General features: G+C 35.8%; 1 protein-coding gene across 1 annotated transcript in view; it reads left to right on the top strand.

Annotated features, from left to right (window-relative positions):
- LOC122794919 (NACHT and WD repeat domain-containing protein 2-like) overlaps positions 1-24,116 on the top strand; it is a 1,236,179-nt gene that overhangs the window by 1,085,980 nt on the left and 126,083 nt on the right. Inside the window, exon 27 of the mRNA XM_044063511.1 lies at positions 6,200-6,406. Within this exon, the coding sequence (XP_043919446.1) occupies positions 6,200-6,406 (207 nt within the window). The remainder of the gene's footprint in view (positions 1-6,199; positions 6,407-24,116) is intronic.

Genomic DNA, 24,116 nt, shown 5'->3' with positions numbered 1-24,116 from the left:
GCTGGGGGCTGAGCTGCAGAGTCAGGCTGACTCTAATTGTGACATGCGGCCCTCAAGCTGGCATAGAAGATCACCGACTTTGTCGTTGATTGCTGTACGCACCACGACCCCGACCTGATGACGGGTGACAGGTGCCTGTCTGCGCCCATTCCCGGGGTGTTGAGCCCCATCCTCTGAGGCAGTTCCACCCAAAGGTGGTGCAGGACTAACGAACAGAGAGGTGCGGGGTTGGGCCCCAGACATGCTGGTGCCCGGTGCCTCGGCCAGCTGAGGTGGGACAGGTGGGTCTGCTGGGACCGGCCTTCCAAAGCATGCTATAGTGTTTAGATTTCACCATCATATATGGGTTAGTAGTAGTAGTTAGCACATTCCAGAGTTAGGTATAACAGCATGCATAGATATTCCCATTAACCCAGACACCAGATATGGAACAGTTGCATAGCAAGCAGAACACATGCATATATGGGACCACAGTGGTAATAAGAACAGCATGGAGGTATGTTGATGGCACCATGCCAACAGTGTTGGAATAATTCAATATGGCATATGCATGGGAACCATTAGAATATTTATCAAACGATTGGCCATTATCAGAGTCAGTACATACCAGTTGGGGTGGGTATGTTGATTATTGTTGGAGATAAGGTGGGGGGAGAGAAAGATGTCAATTAACAAGTAGTATATTCCTGTACTCCGCATTACTTTCCTAATCAGTGCTGTTATCTGTACCTTACAAGTCTTACTGCACTACCCTATAGATGTATATTGGACACAGATATGGCTGTCAGCATCATTACACATGAACTGGTTTTACCTGCAGTATACACCTCTTACCTGGTATACCTGTGGAGGGAATGTTTGTTAACACTGACTGTTTGTACACATATGGCCGGATTCCGGGTTGATGTTTTGCACTATGCTATCCAACTCTTTCTGCACAGACTCTTGCCATGTGTTGACCACATGCTGGTATGCCTGGACATATCTAGAATAGTGCCCTCTTCCACCTTTAGTGACCTGACACACACATAACATGCTTTCCTATACAGTTATATTATGTAGCATAGTGTGGGTGACAGTGACCAGTAATACTTTATTATTCAGAGAAACTGCAACAGTCACAATCCCCTACAATACCAGGGTGAATGGTACCAGTACAGGTTATATTGGTCTGAATTTCACAGCACAGTGTTCGTATCCAACGTACCTGTGGAAGCAATGTTTGTTAGCACTACCTGACTGTTGCCGCACAAGGTTCCAGATTACACATTCATATTATGCACATACATCTCACTCTGTTACTGTACACACTCTGAGCACAGCTTAACAGGTTGGGGTATAAATTGGATATATGTGGCTTCTTAGTCACATAAGGTATTGGGGAGTTGCTAGTGTTCCAGGTCTGTTGTCATAGATGAGTGTCAATCAGTTGTATTTTCTGTTTGCTGCCTATATGTCTGGGATCATCCCACTGATTTCCCAGGGGGACAGGTTGATGGCATTAGATATGGGCCACTTTAATAGACAGTCTGGACATATCTGTACAGTTGTGGTGTATAATTCTGTATGCAGACTACTACCACTGGCAGGATTCAAACCGTAAACAGTTTACATCTCAGTTGCATGTGCTATTCAGGTTTTGTTGTCTGCATTTCCCTTGTTTACTGTCTATGTGTCTCTCAGTTGTACTAAATGACCTCTGGGGATTACACCTGTTATATACAGGCATTCCTACATATTCACGTTATGGTGCATGGTGTGGGTAAGAATGCTTAATACTACAGTACTATTACGTGATTGCAAATCTACATTACCATATGATACCAGAGTATACACATACAGTCCAGCAGTTAGACCTGTTTTGTCAGGTTATTACACTTTTACTGCCATACTAACAATATGAGGCTCTTCCTGCCATATTCTCTAGTGTATGCAGTACTTGCCTTGAACAATACAGGTTTTATACTAGCAATTACTTTACTACTACTTTTATTTTTATTTCCTATGGCAGTAAAAATATGAGTATTACTAATGTGTAACGCATTCATTTTGTTGTCTAAAATAAATAATTAATTAAATAAATGCATTCCTTGAATGAGAAGAAGGAATGCGTTACACATCCCGTACGGCTGCAGCTGCCCGTTCATAGATTACAGCTGCAGCGGCTATGCTTTTCAGCCAAATTGCACTATGGCAAAGTGCTGCTACAGCCGTTTGGTTTCGGCGATGTAGCTCGCAGGGAAATGTCTTGCGAGCTACATGCTGGAATCCCTACTCAGTCAGTAAAATTAAAATTAAAGTACTTTACTTGATAAAAACATCCAAAGAAATGTACTAATTGAGTTATAATCCTGCAGAACCAGGCCAGTGAAGGTGCATAGATCCTAGAAGCGGCAAAAAAGTGTAAACAAACCTGAAATTGTTTAAGAACCATCTTCTATATGCATAGAGCCAATCAAAGGAATCTGCGTGAAAGAAGGGTGTTACAGCCTATCATTCCCTTTAGTTGGAGTCAAATAACCAATCAATGGGGCTAAATGTGATTCTGTGAGAGAAAAAAAAATATTTTAGTGAGGCAATGGTCTAGCTTTCAAGAAAGGTTTGATGGAAACAGCGTCATTCAGTCTATAACACCGGTCAGCTTGTAACCGAATGATCCATTCTTGTTCAGTCTTCTCAGCTTTATTCTTCCTGTCACCCATTCTATTGTCTTCTTTCAAAGTGTCCAGTACCATAAATCTGAAATATGTTTAGCTGTAGCCGCAGTTGTATCATCCTTCCTAATTTTATATAAATGTTCTTTGATCCTGTCCCTAAGTGCCTTGTTCGTTTTTCTTATGTAGAAACTAGGACAGTTCATGCAAATAGCTAAACAGACCACGTTCTTGGTCCAGCAGGCAGCATAATTCCAAAGTCTCACAACCTTGCCCATAGTGGGATGAACAAAATGATTAATATTGGCTATAAATGTGCAGATATTACACCGTCTGCAACTGAGGGTTCCCACCTTACTGGGATCATTAACATTCTGTCCATCACTGTTCTGGTGGCATACTCTTCTTCTTATAAAATTAACGTTCTTGTATGTAATGTTTGGATGTGGACCCAGAATTTGAAAGATGTTATCATCAGACATCAACATGTGCCAGTTCTTCCGGATGATGATGATGATTATATTCCGGTTGTCAGATGTGGAAGGCAGTACTAAGAGATATTTTTTATTTGTGACAGGTTCTTTCTTCTCTGCAGATTTCATCATCTTTTTAGAGAAATAGGGCTTATCTCTACCTTGTCTTTCAGAAATCACCTTGTCAGTAATTTTTAGTCATTCATTCATTGAGTAACCCCTGTCTTTAAGATTCTTGATCATATTGCCCATTGTTGTGTTGAGCTCCAAGTCATTGCTGGTGATCCTTGTTAGTCTCAAGTGAAATACAAAGGTGGGATCCACACTAGATCTCTCCAGAATATTCTTCTTCCAGCATGGTTTCTTATAGACTGTTGTCTGTATTTGACCATCTTTAATCTTCAAATTAACATCTAGGAAGGTGATCTTTTCTCTAAATACTTGCATGGTAAATTTTAAAAAGTCAGTTGTGTCACCTATATTTGTCACAAAGTCATCCAATATTTCTCTACTTCCAAACCAGACAAAGAATATATTGTCCACAAAACATTTGTAGAAGGTGACCTTGTTGCGATATATTTTATGTGAAAGTGCTAGCTTGTCTCCCAGTTGGCTCTCACTAAGTCCATAAATGAGTTAGAACAAGAGGTGCCCTTGGCTACCCCAGTTTTCTTTTTTCACCAACCTACACAACCCAACATACTAATGTAGCTATAATCCATACCTCAAACGTAAGCTGAAACCCTAACCTTAGTCCTTACACTAATGATAACACAATCCCAAAATCTAACCCTGGACCAGACTCAGTCCTAAATTAAATTAAACAATAAAACTAACCCTAATTTAACCATGGCATTAACCTTAATAGAAATAAAAAAATCAGAACAAAATTAAACCATATCCCATATCTCATTGTAATGTCACTGACATGAGCAGGTGCTAAAACAGACAGAGTTAACCAAATGGCACTTAATTTAAAGTAACTTAAGCAAATGGCACATCTGCACAAATAAAACTGAACTAAAATGACTTGACCAAACTGTATTCAACTTTGACACAGGGAGGAAATATATACTTGTTACAAAAGGTGACACAGAACAGAACCAAACTGGAAAGCTAAGTGCAATATATTTATGCAGCAGATGAATGTATTGCTGAATGAACATATTGAAACACAAGATTAACTTTCACTGGAAACTTTAAACTGCTGTATACAGGGTGTCATGGTGCATATCTTCAATTGCCTTGTCTTGTTAAATGGCAGTATAAAATAATGTCAGGCTAGACCAGCATTTATCACATACTCAATGACTTTTATTCTGTACAAAATAGCAGCATAACATAGCATAGCAAGAACAATGCTACCATTTCACTCATCATAAATACAGAGGTAGCTGGTACTAGACTCAAGATATATATGTGTGTGTATGTTATATATATATATATATATATCTGTATATATATATATATATATATATATATATATATATATATATATATATATATATATATATATATATATATATATACAACATATACATATATAAATGTGTGTGTATAATGACCACTTATTGTCATGTGTCACTATATTTATTGTAATGGTTATTTCCTATGGCAAGAACTGTAGTGACCTACAGATTTCTGATTGTCCATGTTCTGTTTTCTGCTTCATCTCTTATGTCGCTACAGTAGGCAGTATATAAATAGCCGACTACACAAAACATTGTAGGTTTGCAAGTTTTATTAGTTTATTGCAAGGGAATCATGGGGTATGGCTACTCAACTCCCAGGTGAATGCCTTACTGGGATATCTACACAGACAACCACACTGGACAGTGAAATTATGACAGCTAAAAATCCCTCAGCTGTATTGTCACTGAGTTGGGATGTACAGTAGTTTTCCATGCCAAGTGCTGGTATGCACAACTTGTTACAGAGAGAACAGATGCTACAAAGGTAGAGGATGTTGCATAGCCCTGTACTGGAAGTTATATCTGGAGGAATATACATCAAATAGCTCCCTACTAACACTCTACATAGAGCACTAAAATACTTGCTGACTTCTTTTCACATCCCTTCTATCAGTAAAGCTCTTTATGGCAATACTTGTAATCATTTAAACTTCTCCAGTGCTTCAATGTGGCAGCTATACAGGCAATACCTTAAGAACACAGCTTCAAGAAATTTCCTCTACCTTTATTTCAAATCACTGTTATGCAAACCAAACTAAAACAGGGTTGCTGTGTTGCCATCTTCCTCTCTCAACCTGCTGACATCAGAGGAGCTAGTGTCACCCACCTGTCATGTAGAGATAACACTGGGATTCTGTTGATCTTTGTTATAATGATTTCAGTAATTTATAACTCTATATCACAAAAGGTGCTGTGATAATGGCATCATACTTGAATTAAAATAAATGATGCGCAATGTATATATGTAAGCATTACTATTTATATGTTTCTTTTCCGAATGACATATAGATGTCATATGCTTCCATTAAAGATAATCATGAGAAAAAGTTCTACTGAGATGAAAATATTTACTAGTAATTTCTCAAGCCTGGATTCAGACATTCCTGCAAGGCTATTTCTGATTTTAATAATCAATTGCATTTCTTTCCTTATGTGATCTAACTTGCCTTCTGTGTATCCAAAAAGTATTTACAATCATATTCGAGGAGGGGGTCTTGGGTCAAATATCAAGGAAGATAGAATTGTTCAAATTGTTAAATGGTAAATTATTCCTGCTTTACAGACCCTTTGATAAGCCAGTGTTTTGAACAACACTTTTTAGAAGCCTTCAGTGGTAATCTATTGAGAGTTCATGTTATATACTACATTTATGAAAAAAATGTACTTCAAAGTTAGAGTTAATATATAATAAGTGAGCTTCACAATTAATCCAGATAAGGCTGTGGTAGGGTATGAAATTGAGTTTCATACTCCTTAATGGTCTTTAAATGACTGTATCTGAACCACACCTACGAATCTTTGTATAGTAATTCTAAATTAAATGGAATTGCACATGAACATATATCTTATGTCAGCTTTTTGTCACTTGCTGCTCATCTAGGTAATTGTGAGTTCACATTATGCTCACCATCTTGCTGTGTTCAATTTGGAGACACTGTCCCATGTGCATACTCTGGAGGATGAAACATCCATGCTTTTTTTACATAATGCTTCTTTGACACACACTGGCAGTTTTCTTCTGCTCCCCAACTACAATGATGACAAGAAGATCAGTTATGTCACATTATGGGACTTGGAATCTGGAAAGGTAATAGCATTTGTTTTCCATTTAATTTTTTGTCATGTTATTTTATGAAATCAAGAAGACAAAACTGAACACTTAACAGCCTACTAAATATAAAGGATCATATGCTTACTGCTTATAATTTCAAATTAAATTCTGATATTTATAATAAACCTGCACTGTACAGTTTATAAAGCACAATGTTAGTGTCACATTGTAATCATTGTCAAACATTCATCATATGATTGCATGACTGACATTGTTGCTCTGCAGTACAAATCCTAAAGATTTTAAAAATGCTCCAGGAAAGAAACAGGTGCTGGAGACTTTAACTTTTGTTGTACACCAAAATAATGTATATAGATGAATGCTGTTGTGGATTATTATATAATTAAAATTAAGAGGGTTTCAAGCTATGACTAGAGGGCAAATGTATTTATGTCATTATATGTGGGTACTATAAGAATGCATGACCAGTGTACTTCAGACAACAGCAGGATGTCTGCAAATGCAAATTATTTCTTGGGATATTGGAAAATGATATATATATATATCATCATCCTATCATATGGTTATCTATCTTTTTTTTTTTACAAAAAAAAAATAGGTATTTATGATATGGAAAGGAACTAAAATATTAATGCAGCACCTACACCACTGCACTAGCGCTTACTAGTTAAGGAGTCATTGTAATACAATCTCTTCAAATGTAAAATTAAGTTCACTCTATTAAAGAAGGGCTTCAGCACAGTCAGCTTTTACATTTACATTGAAGATGTTAAAAATGCACATTACAGGTGAAAAGAACTACATCATTGACTGATGATATTGAGGCATACAAAGAAAACATTCAAGAAGCTAAACAAACAAGGCTAGGCAGCTCCATATAGATTCTGTGTGTAAGCCAAAAAGAATAATTTTCATATGGAACTAATTAAAATAATTAAAAAGTAATGCTGTAATACTGTAATGTATTCAAAAACCAAGTCATACCTCTCCTCAGGAACACAGATTACAAAAGACACAAAAAGTTTGTAATTTATCTCCTTTATTATTTGCATTAGCTATACAGCCCTTTCAAAATGCAAGTAGAAATAATACATTAGTGAAAGTATATTAAATTGATAATCTTGAAACAATGTTGTATTACTTGTGGATATTATTCTATTAACCATAATGAATTGAAAATAATCCATTAATATTATGGTTAGTTGCTATAAACCTTAGGACTCATAACTTATTAATAATAATAAACCCAAATCCTTATTAATAGAAATATTAATGAAATCATTCTGAATAAATTCAAGCTAAATGATATTGTAATTAATTAAAATATATTGCTGTTATTATTATTATTTTTCTACTATCATTAAACTAAATGTGACATAATAATTTCAAAGAAAATATTTTAATTAGTCAAATGCATTTTTTTATTTTTCTTAATAAATTATATTTTATTAAAGTAATTTTGTAACATAAACTATTATATATAATACAAATTAGTTGTTTGTTTCTCAATAAAAATTTATATTAATCAAACAAATAAATATTTGTTAAATTCTCTACATCCCTTGCCAAACCAAAGTTTCCATTGAAAAACCATGTAATGAGCTAAGGTAATTGAAATATTGATTTCCCAGGTATAGAGACTTTTTTATTGGTCTCAATTTTCTAAGTAAATATCTGTTAAATAGCCATATCATATGTTTCAACATAGAAAGATGTACATCTAATTTATTTAAAAAATAATAAATTGAAGTGTAATGATTCCCTACTAAATTAGTTAACTAATGAAATAATTTTAGTTTTTGTAAATTGTATTTAATACAATATTTTTCCACCAACAAAATTAACATATATAAATAATATGTTGAATTATTTAAGATTTTCATTAATATAGTTCAAGTTTTGAAACAGTGCTTGCTTTCCATGTACCAAATGAATGATACTTAGGACTTAAATGAAGCTAATAATTATTAATGAAAGGCAAAATAATTAATGTATTTGTTTAACTGTATAAAAATCAGGAGTACTATTTTTCTGTTATTCAAAATAAATGCAATTTCATAATGAAGGCTGGATAGTAATCCAGCAGTTTAGAAAATATTTATTGACTAAACACGAAAAATACACTGAAAAGAGCTACTGCACAGTCACTGTAATCAGAAATCCAAGAAAAGTACCTCAGAAAAAAAACAGCGCTCTCTCACTCCGAGACCAAAGTTTAATATGAAATATTCCAACACATAAACGCTTTACAGACACTACGTTTTCATCTTTGTTACACAGACTTCTTCAGATGTAGACTTTACATGATCACCTAACTTTTATCATCCATTTAATTATTCAATTAGATACAATGAACCAATAAAAATACTGCTTCTACATTGGTTAAAAACATTGTTAAAACCATTACTAAGATATTTTCCAAAAAATCTACACACATATAAACTTCTTAAATTATCTAAAATGCCTTAAAAATCTCTTCATAAATAAAGTAAATGCATTTAAAAACAAGTAAATGAATAAAGCATTAGATTAATAAATACATTTTCATGATTTGAAAATAAACATGACAAATGTTAAATGATAGAGAGGGGGATACAAGGGCTCCATCTTGTGATTCACATTTAAAATTGCACCCATTTTTTCCAAAGGATTTTCCAAACACGTTTCCCCTATTCTTCATCATAACTTAGCTGCTCTCATTTTTAACAGTGGGGCTATGGAAATATTGTCATTCAAACCTGGTGGTTTACTGTGATTCAGCTGGATTAGTTTACTGTGCAAGTTGTGAGGAGTGTGGTTCTTTCTATATAGGAAAGACAGAATGTAAACTAAGGAGATGGATCTATGAAAACCATTATGATATACAAACAAAGAAAGAAACCAATGCTTTGTGCAAACATACAAGATAATGTACAAAATCACTCTGTATTTTTGTGTTAGAACAGGTGAAGAAAGTAGTAAGAGGGGGATGTGGGAATAAAAAATTGAGTACAAAAAGTTATGGTGGCAAATAACATTGCAAGCCACAATACCACCAGGTTTCAATGACAATATTTCCATAGCCCCATTGTTAAAAATGAGAGCAGCTAAGTTATTATACAGAAAAGGAGAAAACTATTTTGAAAATCCTTTGAAAAAAAATGGGTGTAATTTTAACTGTGAATCACAAGATGGAGCCCGTACCACTCTTTATCACTTTTTAACATTTATGTTTATTTTAAAATCATGAAATGTATTTATTAATCCAATGCTTTATTCATTTACTTGTTTTTAAATTTTTTTAAATGTATTTAGCTTATTTATGAAGAGATTTTAAGGCATTTTTATATAATTTAAGAAGTTTATATGTGTGTAGATTTTTTGGAAAAGGTCTTAGTAATGGTTTTAAGAACGTTTTTAACCAATGTAGTCATGTTGATTTTGGAAGCAGTATTTTTATTGGTTCATTGTATCTAAATGAATAATTAGATGGATGATAAAAGTCAGGTGATTATGTAAAGTCTGCATCTGAAGAAGTCTGTGTAACAAAGACAAAAACGCAGTGTTTGTAAAGCGTTTATGTGTTGAAACATTTCATATTAAACTTTGGTCTCAGAGTGAAAGAGTGTTTTTTTTTTCCTGAGGTACCTTTCTTGGATTTATTGACTAAACTTGAAGAAATTCCAACATATCTGAGGAGGAACATCCCTAAATTGTTTAAATGGCTACAGAGTGAAACATCAAAAGCTCATATGAGCAAGTGGTTTCTCGAGCTGTAAATAACAGCAAATGCTCATATAAGCAAACATTTTCAAGAACATTTTGCTGACAGCATTTTCTATGGGGCTATGATGCAGTAGAGAATTTGCCCTGACCCTGCTATTGTATGATCTCAGAAATGGTATATATAATTAGCCATGCAAAAAATGATGTTTATTTTTTCTTGTTTTCATTCATTTTTGATTAAATCTAAAGTTATCAGTGTACTGGTAGTCAATATTTTGAATATTCAGTATTTGATGATATACTAATTTAAATGTATATATTTAATATTAGTTTGCAGTTTTCTTTCTGAGCCCCATCTTCTTTATTATATAAAAGTATAATCCTATATCAAAACAATTATTCTGAGAATTTATTGGAACTACTTTACAAGTAACTTATATCCTAGTCTGTATTCTAAGTAAAAAATCTTATTTTGATATCTTCTGTTATTACTTCACATTGTCTTAAACTTGTTTACTTATCCACAGTGCATTTTTCATTCTGCTAGCAAAGATAAGATACCTAAAATAATAACACTATTTGTTAGAATATTTTTGGTAAGCAAGAAAGCTTCAGAAGCTAATTTGGTGTCATATTTTTATGACTGGGAAAATCTTTACAAATACTAGCATGACATTCAACAGTTTTTGTCAAGTTCTTCAGATAAATAATTTCATGTACCTCACTAGACACCTGGCACAGCTGTAGAGGCCACAGAAGTACCTCACGAAGAGGATTCTAGGCATTAAACACATGTCCTATACAGACAGACTCAAAAGACTCCAGCTATTCTCTGTCTCATATCGCCTACTTTGAGGCAATCTCTGCTTACTTACAAAGCCATGTCTGACCCAGCTCTGTTAGAAATGCTACATCTAAAGAAATCCCAATCTGTACACACCACACACTCCAGAAACCTCAACCTCATTACCACAATCAACAGAACATGCTGGAGGGACATATTCCTCACCCAAAGACTGCCCATGCTCTGGAATAGACTTCCCATACATGTCAAGCAAAGCACCTTGCTGTCCCTCTTCAAGAGAAATCTTGATCAGTGGTTGAGTAATAGAAAGTTCACCCCAGGGATCACTCCAGTTGCTGTACTCAACAGAGGCACTCTGAACTAACGTCGGGTGGCACGATGCTAGGGCACTTCTATGGGCTAGGATTGTAAACGCTCCAAGGCCATTAGCTTAGTACACACCAACGATTCTATGTATACATTTATTTAGGTCTGTTTAATGCTTCAGTATCTCCCTATGTTGGCTGACATTAAATATCTTTATTATAGATTGTTTTAGCTTTCTCTATGAAAAAATATAACAAGCAACTGGAACAATTCATCTTCTCTTTCATTTAATAAATCTCTAAAAGCCATTAGTCATGTAACTAATAAAAATGCAAACATTGGCTATAAAAGATAATGGGAAAATAAATAAATACTGGCTAAAATTATTAATTTTTCCAAAAGGCTTTGAGAATATCATCCTAAATTATTAATGATTATGCTTCAAATTTCTATAAATTTTAAGTATTGTTTAGTACTGTGTTATTGTTCTTTCTCTTTTCTTTTCATACATTTGTATATATCCTGTTTTTCTTATTTTGCTTTTTATTTTATTTTGTAGGATTAATTTTTTTGAATTATTTGTATTTTACTCATCCATATTCATTAGATATCTGTTATAAACATACTTTTTTGGGACAATATTCTTTATCTCATGAGGAATTAATAAAAATATGAAAAAAGACATTTAATTTTATAGAGATTTTGCTATATTCGCTATATTAAATTAGAAAAATTAGAAACTCAAGCTCTGTGAGACTAGACAACATACCTAGTGGCTTCCTACTCACAAAGTTGTAACTGGCTCATCTAGTGCCCAGTATCACTCCCAGATCTGGCACAAAAAAAATAAAGGTCTCCTACTTTTAAATATTGCAGCAAGCCCAAGCCACTTGCTACAACTTATTCTATACATGAATAACTGAAACAAGTGCTTCAGTCCTGACAGCAAAATCAGTGTCTCACTTCATTTCCACTCCAGCATTACTGACTAATCAGCATCTGTCAGTTTAGCCCCCTGATACCTTGTGCCCATGGCAGTTGCCCCTTCACCCTACCCTAGCTGCACTTATGCCTACACAAACCCAAGGAAAACCTAGCTAAACCCTTATCTATTCTAGTCAGTAAAAGTGGCTTTGACATTTAGAAATATTCTTTGATTTTACTGTTTAAAGCGTGGTATTAGGATATGTTTCCAATGGGAATACTAAATCTAGATTTCATTTATTATCTAAGAAAGGGCTTTGTCTTAGCAATATGGAAAATAAGGTGTTGGGTAGAAATTTTACTAAGGCTATCAAGGATTTTTTAGAAAAACAATTAAGAACATAAATTAAAAACATCTTATTTGCCCTGGGTCTGTGGTGCAGAGAGAACAAGCCATGACTGTGATTCAAATGACCTAAGGCTTATTAGTGGCTCAGGAAAATGTTAGAGCTCGGCAGGGATGATGAATGGTTAAACAAATCTTCAAAGGTGTCCTTCAGCCATATTGCTAAATGCTGGTGGGGCATTTGTATGTATATACTCAATGTCACTGTGTGTCTCTGTCACCACAGATTTCCTGACATTAATCTTATACCCTGAGATGAACCTGAACCTGCTGATTAACTGAAATAGCCTATTTGCATCCTTTTCCAGGTTACCTAATGTTAACATAATGTTATCCTCATACAATGAGATATTCCATTCCATTGTTCACCATTTATACCCCTCTATCTCAGGCCTCCTTAGTTTTTCACTCAGGGTTCCAAATATACCACAAACAAAAAGGGAGAAAGCAGGCACCCCTTATCTAGTGCCTCTAGTTAGCTGTATGACATCTTATAGCCCTGGTCTCATGTTATCACCCAGAGTTACCCCTGTATATATTGCTGCCCTTAGATCAATTGAGGAATCGCTAGCCTTCACAGTACTTCAAACAAGAATCTCCATTTCACTGTATTAAAAGCTTTTGCAGCATCTAGTCCTAGTACTCCTACATGCCTTTTATTATGCTTTTCATCATGAATTATCATATGAATTCTTAATATATTGTCAAAGGCTTTCTTCCTTCCAATGAATCCATTTTGGTCTTGGTTTATTGTAGGTCTGTATGATCTAATATCTTTAGGATGCTTACCATACTTTGGTGTAACCCCTACAATACCCTCTTTACATGTCATTGATACATATTTATGCTCTAGTATGTTATTTATTAACCTATCACTTATATTCAACTGTTTAATCCACCCATCTTCCAAATTTCAGGTGGGATTTAATCTGAGCTAGGAGACCTTCCCATATCTTTGTTTCTCTTTTGCTAATTCAATTTCTTCTTTTCTTATTATTGCCTGCAGCTGCTCTGCTTGATTTTCTCTGTGTTTTGGTAATTCAGTATCACCCATAAACCTAGTACTCTATTATCTCATTCCATTTGGTGGTACCTATGACATGCATTACTAAGCTAAGTATGTTTGAAAAGTACACAGAATTCCTTTCTGTTTTGATGAAATTTCCTCACTAACTGAATCCATCAACTAGTAAGCCCTTCTCTCTTGTTCCATTTCTCTGTCCCTCTATCTACTGCTGCCACAATCTACCCAAGAGTGGTGTCATAGACTGGGGGTGGAAGGAGTTATCATCAAATACTTCCCTCACCCTCACATCTATTTGCTGGAATTGTATTCTCTCATTTTCCTTTTTCCTGTACCTTAGCTAGCCTCTCTTTTAATAAATGTTCTTCTTCAATTCTATTTTAACCCTTCTGTTATAACTCTATTATTTCTTCTAAAGTGTGCATCCTTTGCTCTTTCTCCCTCTTGCTTTGCTCACATGTATACTATTTTACCATTTCATTCAAAGACTTCTTTAATGCATCCCATATTTCCATGGTCCATTCACCCTTTTCCTGTGGTAAAGAAGCTAACTGTGTAGATATCCAAATACTAAATTCCTTGTTTTTCAAATAATAGGTTGGGAATCCCCAGTGCCTATCCATTGTTCTACCTACTCCATCTCCACTCTCACAACCCAGTTTTTGATCAGAAATCAGGGAACCAATCCCAATCTCCTTCACTAACCCTTCATTCTCTTTAGTTATGTAATCTGGATGATGTTGCAAATATGAGTGAAAAAATGCACATATGCTGTACCTCCACTCCTTGCCAAGTTCCCATACATAATAGATGCATATCTTCCAGCTGTTTTTTTTATAATTTTTTTCCAGTCTAGATATATGCTGTTTTCTTCTGCCTCCCATATTTCTGATTTCTGAAAAATCATATTCCAGTTTCCCAAAATTAACAATACACCCCCACAAAACCTCATTATGTCCAATATCAACTTAGTAAAAAAACTGTCTTATACATTTAGGAGGGAGATATAGGCCTGCTACCATTGTTTTATTCTTTAGGCAATCCCTTTCACCATTGCTAAACATCCATCTTGACTCTCTAGTTTTTCTAATATTTTAAAGGGAGTACTTCTGTGTCTCATAATCAATGGCCCTTTTCTGTTTTCTCCACTGTAACTAGCTCCAGCTTACTTGACATGTCCCTTTATTATCATTTTTGGTGCTCAGACACCTCCAAATGCATTTCCTGTACAATGGCAAAAGTGGCTTTTTCTGCTTTCACCTGATTTAAAATATAGTCCCTCTTCACAGGACTGGTTAACCCATTCACATTGCAATGTAAAATCTGCATTAAGCCTGTGACATCCCTCCTCTGGGCCAGTAATCAAGTAGTCTCAGTCCTCACCATGGACAATGGTGAGGAACGTTCACTTGGAACAAAAATAGATACAAACAGTATTTTCAGATGCAGCTGTCTACGCCAAGCACAGTTTACCTTAACAGCACACAGGGAACACACTCCTGTCCTGGGGCTGGGTTCCCCTCTCTCTCACCAGGCCCCAAATAAGACTCCCCACTGGCACAGCTGCAGAGTTGAGTCCTTAGCCAAGTGTTCCAAGCCAAGTCCTCTACTACTCTCTCTGTGAAACCAGTGCTTTGTGTCCCTGCTCCAAGTAGCTAACACACGCACTCTTTAACATTTGATTTTCACACACACACACACACCTAGGAAAGGCTGGCACAGATCTACCAGTTCTGCAATCCTTTGCCCAGACTATAAGGTAGTTACACTGCCACCAGCCAGCTACTCTGAGGCTCTTACAAGGGTTCCCAATTATACTGAATAAAATTAATACTAATACAAATGATAATGTTTGACCAATGAACCAAGGCTTTCAAGAGGGCCACAGTGTCACCAAATAAATGTAAGTACTCTCAAATGTTATAATATTCTCCAAAAGACCAGCCACAATGAAAAGTTTAAATATATTTAATAATAAATAATAAAAGAACATGAAAATACTAAATATCTGTTTACAATAAACACTAGAGTTTCAATCGCAGAAAAAAAAATAACACAGATAGATAGATTCATGCAGATACAGAAAAACAGTACTTAACTAATCTCAATATATTTTCCTGACTGATCTAAAGAATTAATATTCCCTGGTTACTTACTAAAGCAAGGCAAGATGAAGCAGGTGAGTGATCCTGTTTGTCGGGTTTCAAAAACAAACTGCTCTGAGACTTCTCTCTCATCTAGTATTAAAACACCATTTCAGTGCTGGACTACAGATTGACATCACAAACATCTGGTCATCTGACTTCTGGTTCCCACACTAACTCCTTTACTAGAAACTGAACCATAATCTAGCACATTTGTGTCATAATACACACATATAGAGCTTTGCTAAGATGTGTTATTGCATCTGAAAGCTATAAAACTATTTCAAAAACTTCTACCCTTCCAGGGTTGCAATTAGTTCACCCCCTAAGTACAATACAGTATGATTTCTAGTTCTGGTTTTCACAGGCATTTTGTCTTTGGCTGCACTCAGAACTGTAAGATACATATTTATAGCCTACCAGGTAATTTCATTTCAGACTATTTTTCAAAGTTAGCTGGACTGAGATTTACCTGTTCTCTTCTAGTATACTGTGTTACAATATATTCATTTCAACAGTTACAATATAATGTGACATACAGGTGTATTTCTTTTTTGTCCAGTGGGACCCACTGTTGGCACATTTTTAACACAAGAAACTTTACAAATACATTATCAACCTAAGCAACTGTACAAATCAGTTTGATATACAAATGGCATGTAATTATTTACAAAATTCCAGCCAGCTATGCTGGCATATGTTACACATCCACTATCATACTTCTCCTGTCATAGCTAGCAATACCTCACATCATCACAGAGCATATCATACTTTAGCTTTTTCCAACCTGTCATTCTCTCACACTTCATCGATTCACTTTTTCTCCTTATTCTCTGGATTGTTAATCTACATAACACCTCTTCTGGACCACACGTCTCAATCTCTTAGCCCAAGAAATCTGAACAAAGTCTGACATACTGGTGTACAAAGGCCCAAAATAGGGACAGATTTTAAATATTACTCTTATAAACTTAGAAAATTTCTAGAATAACTAAGTATGTATTCAAATTCATTTTCTAAAGGGTATGAAGTCTGAAACTTAAATGTATGAGGTTATTTACTAATTTAATTCCTCAGATCATCCCAGTGATTTGCCAGAAAAAACAAAAAAATTATGAGAAACACACTAAAATTTTGAGGCAATTCTGTGTGGAGTCTGCATGTCCTCCCCACGGTCGAGTGGCCTTTGAAAGACATACGTGAATGGGTGTGCCTTCGCTGAAGTTTGGGCATCGGGCTGGCAACTTGGCACCATAAAAATCGACTGCCAATCATTAGGTGACCGGAGTTCCCCTGTGGCGACCCCTAACCGGGAAAAGCCAAAAAGACAGACACTAAAATTTTGAGGCAAAAATCAGGACATTCTGTGAAAATCTGAACAGTTGAGAGATATGTTCTGGACTACACATTGTTAACCATTCTCCTCCCCTTTTCTTAGTGCTCAAGTTATAACATCATAAATGATCCCAGCCCCTCAACTATGTACATCAAAAAATTGCTTGCTCCCAAGGCAAGGCCATCGGACCCTAATTTGGTGCTGTCATACTGCCCTATTTATGCCCTGTTTGAGATGGCCACAATGAACTTCTTCACTGAGACTGTAGGAAAGTCAGCCACAAAATTCTGACCTCATATAATGTATATTCCTGTTGACTTCTCTGAACTATCAAACATTTTTATTACTTCGCTGTCTTCATCTATAATGCTGCATTCTCAAGTCTTATAAAATCACCTAAATTTTGTATTACCCTATTAGCCCTGTAGAAGCTGATTTCTTTTACCTCTGACTCTCCAACCTTCTACAAGCTAAACCCCACCTATTTACACACTCGTGTATTATTTGTGATAACACAGTTTACATCTCATACTAGACAAATATCCTTCTTCCCCATGTCCTTCTTCTGTAAGAAATAATCCCCTTAACTAAAACCCCAGAACTGCAATTTATTTACTCTTTAACATCCTATTTGCTGTAATTGTCCTTCTGCCTTCACATACAGATTACCTTTCACGTTACCTGATCGCTTATTTCTCATGTTGCCTGCCCTTCTTCACTAGATCCTATGAACTGCAACATATCATTAGGCATTTCTTCCTGAGATGCATACCCTTCAGCTGGATGATACCAGTTGTCATGTGCTCAGTTGTCCTCCTCTGTCAAGTCAGTATACTGCAATCATAGCTGCTTAGTGATGTAGAAAAACATACACACGTTTTATGCATTTCAGTCCCCATGTTTTCCACACCTTCTTTTAAAACTAACCATGTTCATTTTACTTTAACTACTTTTTTGTCCCATCTTATCTGACACTATATTTGCATAACTCAAACAAATACATTGTTTATTGAACCTCTCCCTTTTATCCATAGCAAACACTCATTAATTTTTAATATAACAGCTGAATATGAGGTATAACAATTACTAAATTTTGTTCAAACTGGGAAGTCTTATCACAGTATACATAATGTTTCCTTGAGAATCTCAGCAATTTACACTTGATCAGTTTCAGTGTTAAGATTTTAGTTATTTGCTGACAATTAAGTTCTATCAATATTTCCCAGGCTTCTAAAGCTTCTTTCCTGATGTAGATACACTTGTGTTTTTAATGCTGGATACTTTTTTTATAAATAATAAATACTTTATTCCCTCCCTTCTGTAACAAAGTAACCTGATGTTCATCTGGTTGTTGGAAACCCTCTTGCGCACATAGCTGTCCACAATTTCCTGCTTTCCATGGCTCCTTAGCCTGCTTTGCCTCTTCTGGTTGTGTGAAAGTCCTTGGTTCCTCTGGAAAAATCCTAAATGTCGCTGGGTCCAAAATGTTATATTTCACGTTCTTCTGTCTGCACTTATTTTTACAGAATAAAAAGCTGCTCTTCTCTTTTGGGTTACCACTGAAAAATCCATGCCCATATATACTAAAGATTCCCACACATAATTTTACTACCATAGCTGAGGTAGTAGTTTTAATCACAGCTGAAAAGCAGCAAAGCATACAAAAGTTTGTCTAGGTCTGCTTTCTCTATTTCTCTGTAGTTACCAGGCTGTCCTGTGCACTGTCTCCAACTGAACCTTTTCTAAGTTCATCTGTATCCATTGCTCAGTTTTTTCCCCTCATAAATTGTGGGAAGTTATTGCCCTGTAGACCTTCCATTATGTCAGCAAATTGAAGATTATTCCTACTTGATCTGTCCTCTTGATCTAACAACTTCTTATCCAGAAGATCCAGGTAGGCTTCTGCAGCTACTAACTTTGCCTTTAAGATCATATTATCACTTATTAATGTTGGTATGGGATCAGAACATTCACTGACTGTCTCCATCATTTCTTTTTCTTACCTGCCTGTTACTAATATGTATGTGTATATATATATATATATATATATATATATATATATATATATATATATATATATCTATGTGTGTGTGTGTGTGTGTGTGTGTGTGTGTATATGCATGTATGTATTTATTTATTTGCCCATTTTCAGCAGAGGCCCGGGGAGAAAAGCTCCACATAACAACATTGTAACAGTCAATATTTTAAACAATATTGAAACAATCAGAGACATGATAGTAATAAATCACATAGTAACATATTATCACAGTTCAGGTTAATAATAAAGCTAACAGGATCACTTAGTAACACATATTTTGGCAGTTAATCTTAGTAACAAGAAATTATTCAGTGGAGTAGTGCCTCAGCGATACAATAGCTTAATAAACAATAGAGTAGTGTAACAGAGATGCCTGTTTGGTACTGTAAATTGTTATGCATAGGATCAGTAAGCAAATACAGATATATTGAAAGTGGAGAGTAGGGGGAGAAAGGGTGAGGATGGGAGTAAGTAAGGTATTCAGTAACCATAAAGATATAGTGAGAGTGGAGAGTAGGGAGAGAGAGGGTGATGAGGTTTGCAGACGACTGCAAACTGGGCGCCATAGTGGAAAGTGCATCGGACATGGATATCCTTCAGAAGGGACTCACGGAAACAGATAGCTGGTGCCAGAGCCATGGCCTGAAGTTAAATGCCAAAAAATGTATAGTCATACCCTTCAGGAAAAACAAGGTAACCCCAAGCTACCATATAGGTGGCAATCCACTAAGCACAGAAGAGGTTATCAGGGACCTGGGGACCCAGGTTGACAGTGGCCTTTCTTTTGTCACTCATGTTGCTAAAGTGGTTAGAAAGACCTTCTACATTGCCCACCTGATCATGAAGGGATTCACATCCAGATCTAGTGAGGTCATTGTTCCCCTGTACTCTTCACTTATCAGACCAATGATCGAGTACAATGCCCCATTCGGGATGTATCTCACCCAACATCAGCAGCAATTGGAGAGACCCCAAAAGTTCCTCACCAAAAGGATAAAGGGACTCCAAAATCTGTCATATGCTGCCAGATTGAAGAAACTCCAGCTCTATTCAGTCGCATACCGTCTGCTCAGAGGTGACATGTGCGTGACATACAAGGATATGTCCAACCCGGAATTAATGGACATGCTCCACCTCAAAAAATCCAAATCCACCAAAACCACTAGAGCAAGCGACTTAAACCTTAGCACGGATATAAATAGGACGTGCTGGAGGGATAGATTCATCACTCAGAGACTCCCTATGCTGTGGAATAAAATCCAAATCCATGTGAGGCAGAGCACCTCGCTGGCTCTGTTCAAGAGAAATCTTGACCTGTGGATGGGAGATCGTAGGTTTACCCCAGGAATCATCTCTGTGTCACTGCTGGACAGAGGCACAACAAACTAATGGGCACAGTATTTTTTCATATAAGGGGTGGCGTAAGCCACAAAAATTTGGGCTAGGCTTATAAATGCCTTAGGGCAGATAGCCTAGTATAAACCTATGAACCTATGATGGGAGTAAGTAAGGTATTCGGTAACCATAGAGATATAGTGAGAGTGGAGAGTAGGGAGAGAGAGGGTGATGATGGGAGTAAGTAAGGTATTCAGTAACCATAGAGATATAGTGAGAGTGGAGGGAAGGGAGAGAGAGGGTGATGATGGGAGTAAGTAAGGTATACAATAAGCATAGAGATATGGTGAAAGTGAAAAATAAGAATCTATATATGTATACATATACATTTTGTTTTAATTGTGCATTTGTATGCTTAGCTCTTTCAGGTAGGAGATTTGTGTGGGTAGGTATGGGGGGGATACTGAAAGAGTATGGTGTCACATTCATTATTGAAATTTGTCTAGTAACCCCAAGCAAACCATGCCCAAGATATGGTGCATGCACGATAAAAAATAAAAAATATTATACAATAGTAAAGAGATTAGTGAGTCCTCACAATGATGATATGTGTGGATTTGTGGAATGTAAAAGGACTACAAAATAAAAAAGAGGGACTTGGTGTTGCATCTGATTTACCAAACTAGCACAGAGATAACCTTCTTGCAAGAAACCCATATGATAGGGGAACAACGGGAAAATGTTAAAAACAGGGAATGGATACAACATTTAATAGCAGAAGGCGACATCACATCAGCAAAAGGGATGGCTATAGTAGTTAAAAAATCCTTTAATGGAACTATATTAAAAAAGTAACTCCGACCCTAATGGAAGATGGTGATTCTTTACATGCGAACATTCACTAAACAAAAAAACACCTCTTGTTATTCTTAAACATATACGGTCCCTGCATGAATCAACAAGATGTCCTATACGAGATATATGGCCTACTAACACAAACACCCGAACATTTGCTCATTGTAGGAGGTGATTGGAATATGATAGTTAACCCAGAAATGAACAGAACAAATAAATAAAATAAACAACCACCACAACTCACCACCTTTCTACTAGAATTAATAGAAGATTTTAACCTACTAGACCACTTTGAAATGCATAGAACAAGCACATCAACTAGCATTTATATGCATTACTCATCTCACCACAAACCATGGTCCAGGATAGACTTTTTTCTAATCTCTGAATTTATAGCAGATAATGAAATGACCTATAACTCTGAACCCAGACCCATCTCAGATCACTCAAAAATTAGCATAACAATAAAGGAAACAAAATCAAAGCACCAAGCTGATACCACTTCTAATTTGACTCTAAATCCTAACCTAATCAACAAAAGAGACGTTATCCAATAAATTGCTACCATTCTTATTCAGAAAATACTATTACAGAAACTGAAATGCCTTATGATATTTAATGGGAGGTCACTAAAGCCAGTATCAAAGGAATCCTAATACAAAAGGCATTGTTATATAAAAACTTAAATAAGGAGAAAATGACCAGTGTAGAAAATAAGCTAAAGGCAGTAGAGATAGAAATACAAAAGAATCATTCCCTGGATCTAGAGAACCAAATGACTAAACTGCAGAAAGAGTTATATGAGTTACAAACACTACAATATTCTGTCATGGAACTAAAGTTATTATACAGATATGCGGAATGGGCTCATCCCCCTCACAAATGCTAGCAAGAATCATTAACCTAAAAAATGCCCCATCTAAAATAAGGGGAAATTAACTATAATAATAAAATCCTACATTCAGTCACTGAAATTATACAGGGTTTTGAAGAGATTTACCAAAATTTGTATGGCTCACAGGATCAGTACCAAGAATCCCTCTTTCAACAAGTGACTAAAGATTTAAAATTCCCCCTCCTAAATGTAGTACAAATAAACAATCTTAGAGCCCCATTAACAGCAGAAGAAATTAGACTGACTATTGATAAGCTGAAACCTGGCAAAGCACCAGACCCCATTGGTTTTGTGGCAGAGTTCTATAAGAAATGTAAGCAGCAAATTGCACCTGTCCTGTTAAGAGTGCATAACTACATAATAGAATTTGGTGTCTCATACCTGTACATAAACAATTCAAAGACCATCCTTATTGTAAAACCAAATACCGACATATCAAACTCAAACAACTATAGACCAGTACCTCTCATAAATATAGATATTAAAATATTATCAATGGTGAGTTTAAAATGGCCACTGTTCTGTGAACACTGCTATCACCTAGCTCTCTGAGATACCCTGGATTAAAACAAACCCAGAATGCAACACAGAATTAATAATACAGAAATAGCTGTAGATATTTCCTGCTAATATCATCCAGCAAACAAAAGAGGAAGAAAAAGTGACAGATTCAGCTCAGAAACAGCAGGATTAACTAAGATTTCTTAATAATAACTTAAGCCATGTGCTACTAAGGCTATGCATCTGACTACAAGATTGGAAAAACACGATACAGCAAGATGTCAAAAGATGAAAATAATATGGAAACAACAACAACTAAGACCAAATTCTCAGTACTAGCCTCACCTGAGAAAGACACAACTTCAAAAAGACAAAAGGCAACTAAACAAACTGACAACTCTAAAACTACAAATAAATCTAAGACAGGCCTGCCAGCTAATCTAGAAGACATAAAAACTGCCTTATTACCTATTCAGCAAGCAATAAAGGACTTATCATTACAATTTCAAACCTTTGGTGACTCATTCAGCCAAATAATATCCAGAATGGAAAAATCTGAGTCCAAAATAATAGAAAATGAAATAAAAATAGATTCTATTTCTCAAAGAGCTGATGCCCATGACAAAGAAATACAAAACTTACAAGCAAAAATAACAGACCTAGAAGCAAGATCTCGAAGGAATAATATCATCATCAGTGTAATACCTGAAACTATATCTCATAACAATCTAATACCAACAATCAAGCAAATAAATTCCCTGCTAGAGGAACCTGAAGAAATATAGCAAATAACAATAGAGACAGCCCACAGAGACCTGTGGGAAATGCAAACACCACTGAAACCAAGACCTGTCTATATTAAAATATTAAATTATCAAGATGTAAATAAAATCATACTGGCAGCAAAGAAAAAAGGCACACTCACCTGGAATAATAATAAAATCTCCTTTGCTCAAGACCTCCCAATACAAATAAGACAAGCAAGACAACTACTATCTCCATACTGCAGGTTCCTAATAGAAAAAAAAATCAAATTCCAGATGAAATATCCAAATCATTTAATCTTCTATATCAAAGAGGTTAAATACATGGTCGCTAACCCCAAAGAGGCAAAAGAGACATTCCTGGCCATTTTCAAGCAAATTCCACCTTCAGAAACAAAATAAATCTACAAAAAATGATAAATGACCCTTAGGTGAAGAAACGACCCCATTCACGAGCACTCTAGCTGGGATCCAACTCTGAAAGCTTCCCCTTGCTGTCTAGGCCCTTAAATCCACGATGTGAGCCATGAGGAACACAGGAAAAGGAAGTACAGCCTGGGTAGGAACCAAAAATCAACTGCTGTTTCCGATGTGCGAATATAGGAACCTCCTCCTGGGACATTGGTCTGCAAAATTGGTCCCCCTATGATTTTGAGGGCTTCATTAAGAAGAACAGTCAGACAAAAT

The sequence above is a fragment of the Protopterus annectens genome, chromosome 2.part1 (genome assembly GCF_019279795.1).
Source record: "Protopterus annectens isolate FY-2018-M chromosome 2.part1, PAN1.0, whole genome shotgun sequence".
NCBI classification, from domain to species: domain Eukaryota; kingdom Metazoa; phylum Chordata; order Ceratodontiformes; family Protopteridae; genus Protopterus; species Protopterus annectens.
Note: the sequence above shows the minus strand (reverse complement) of the source record. Positions and strands in the feature narration are given on the sequence as shown.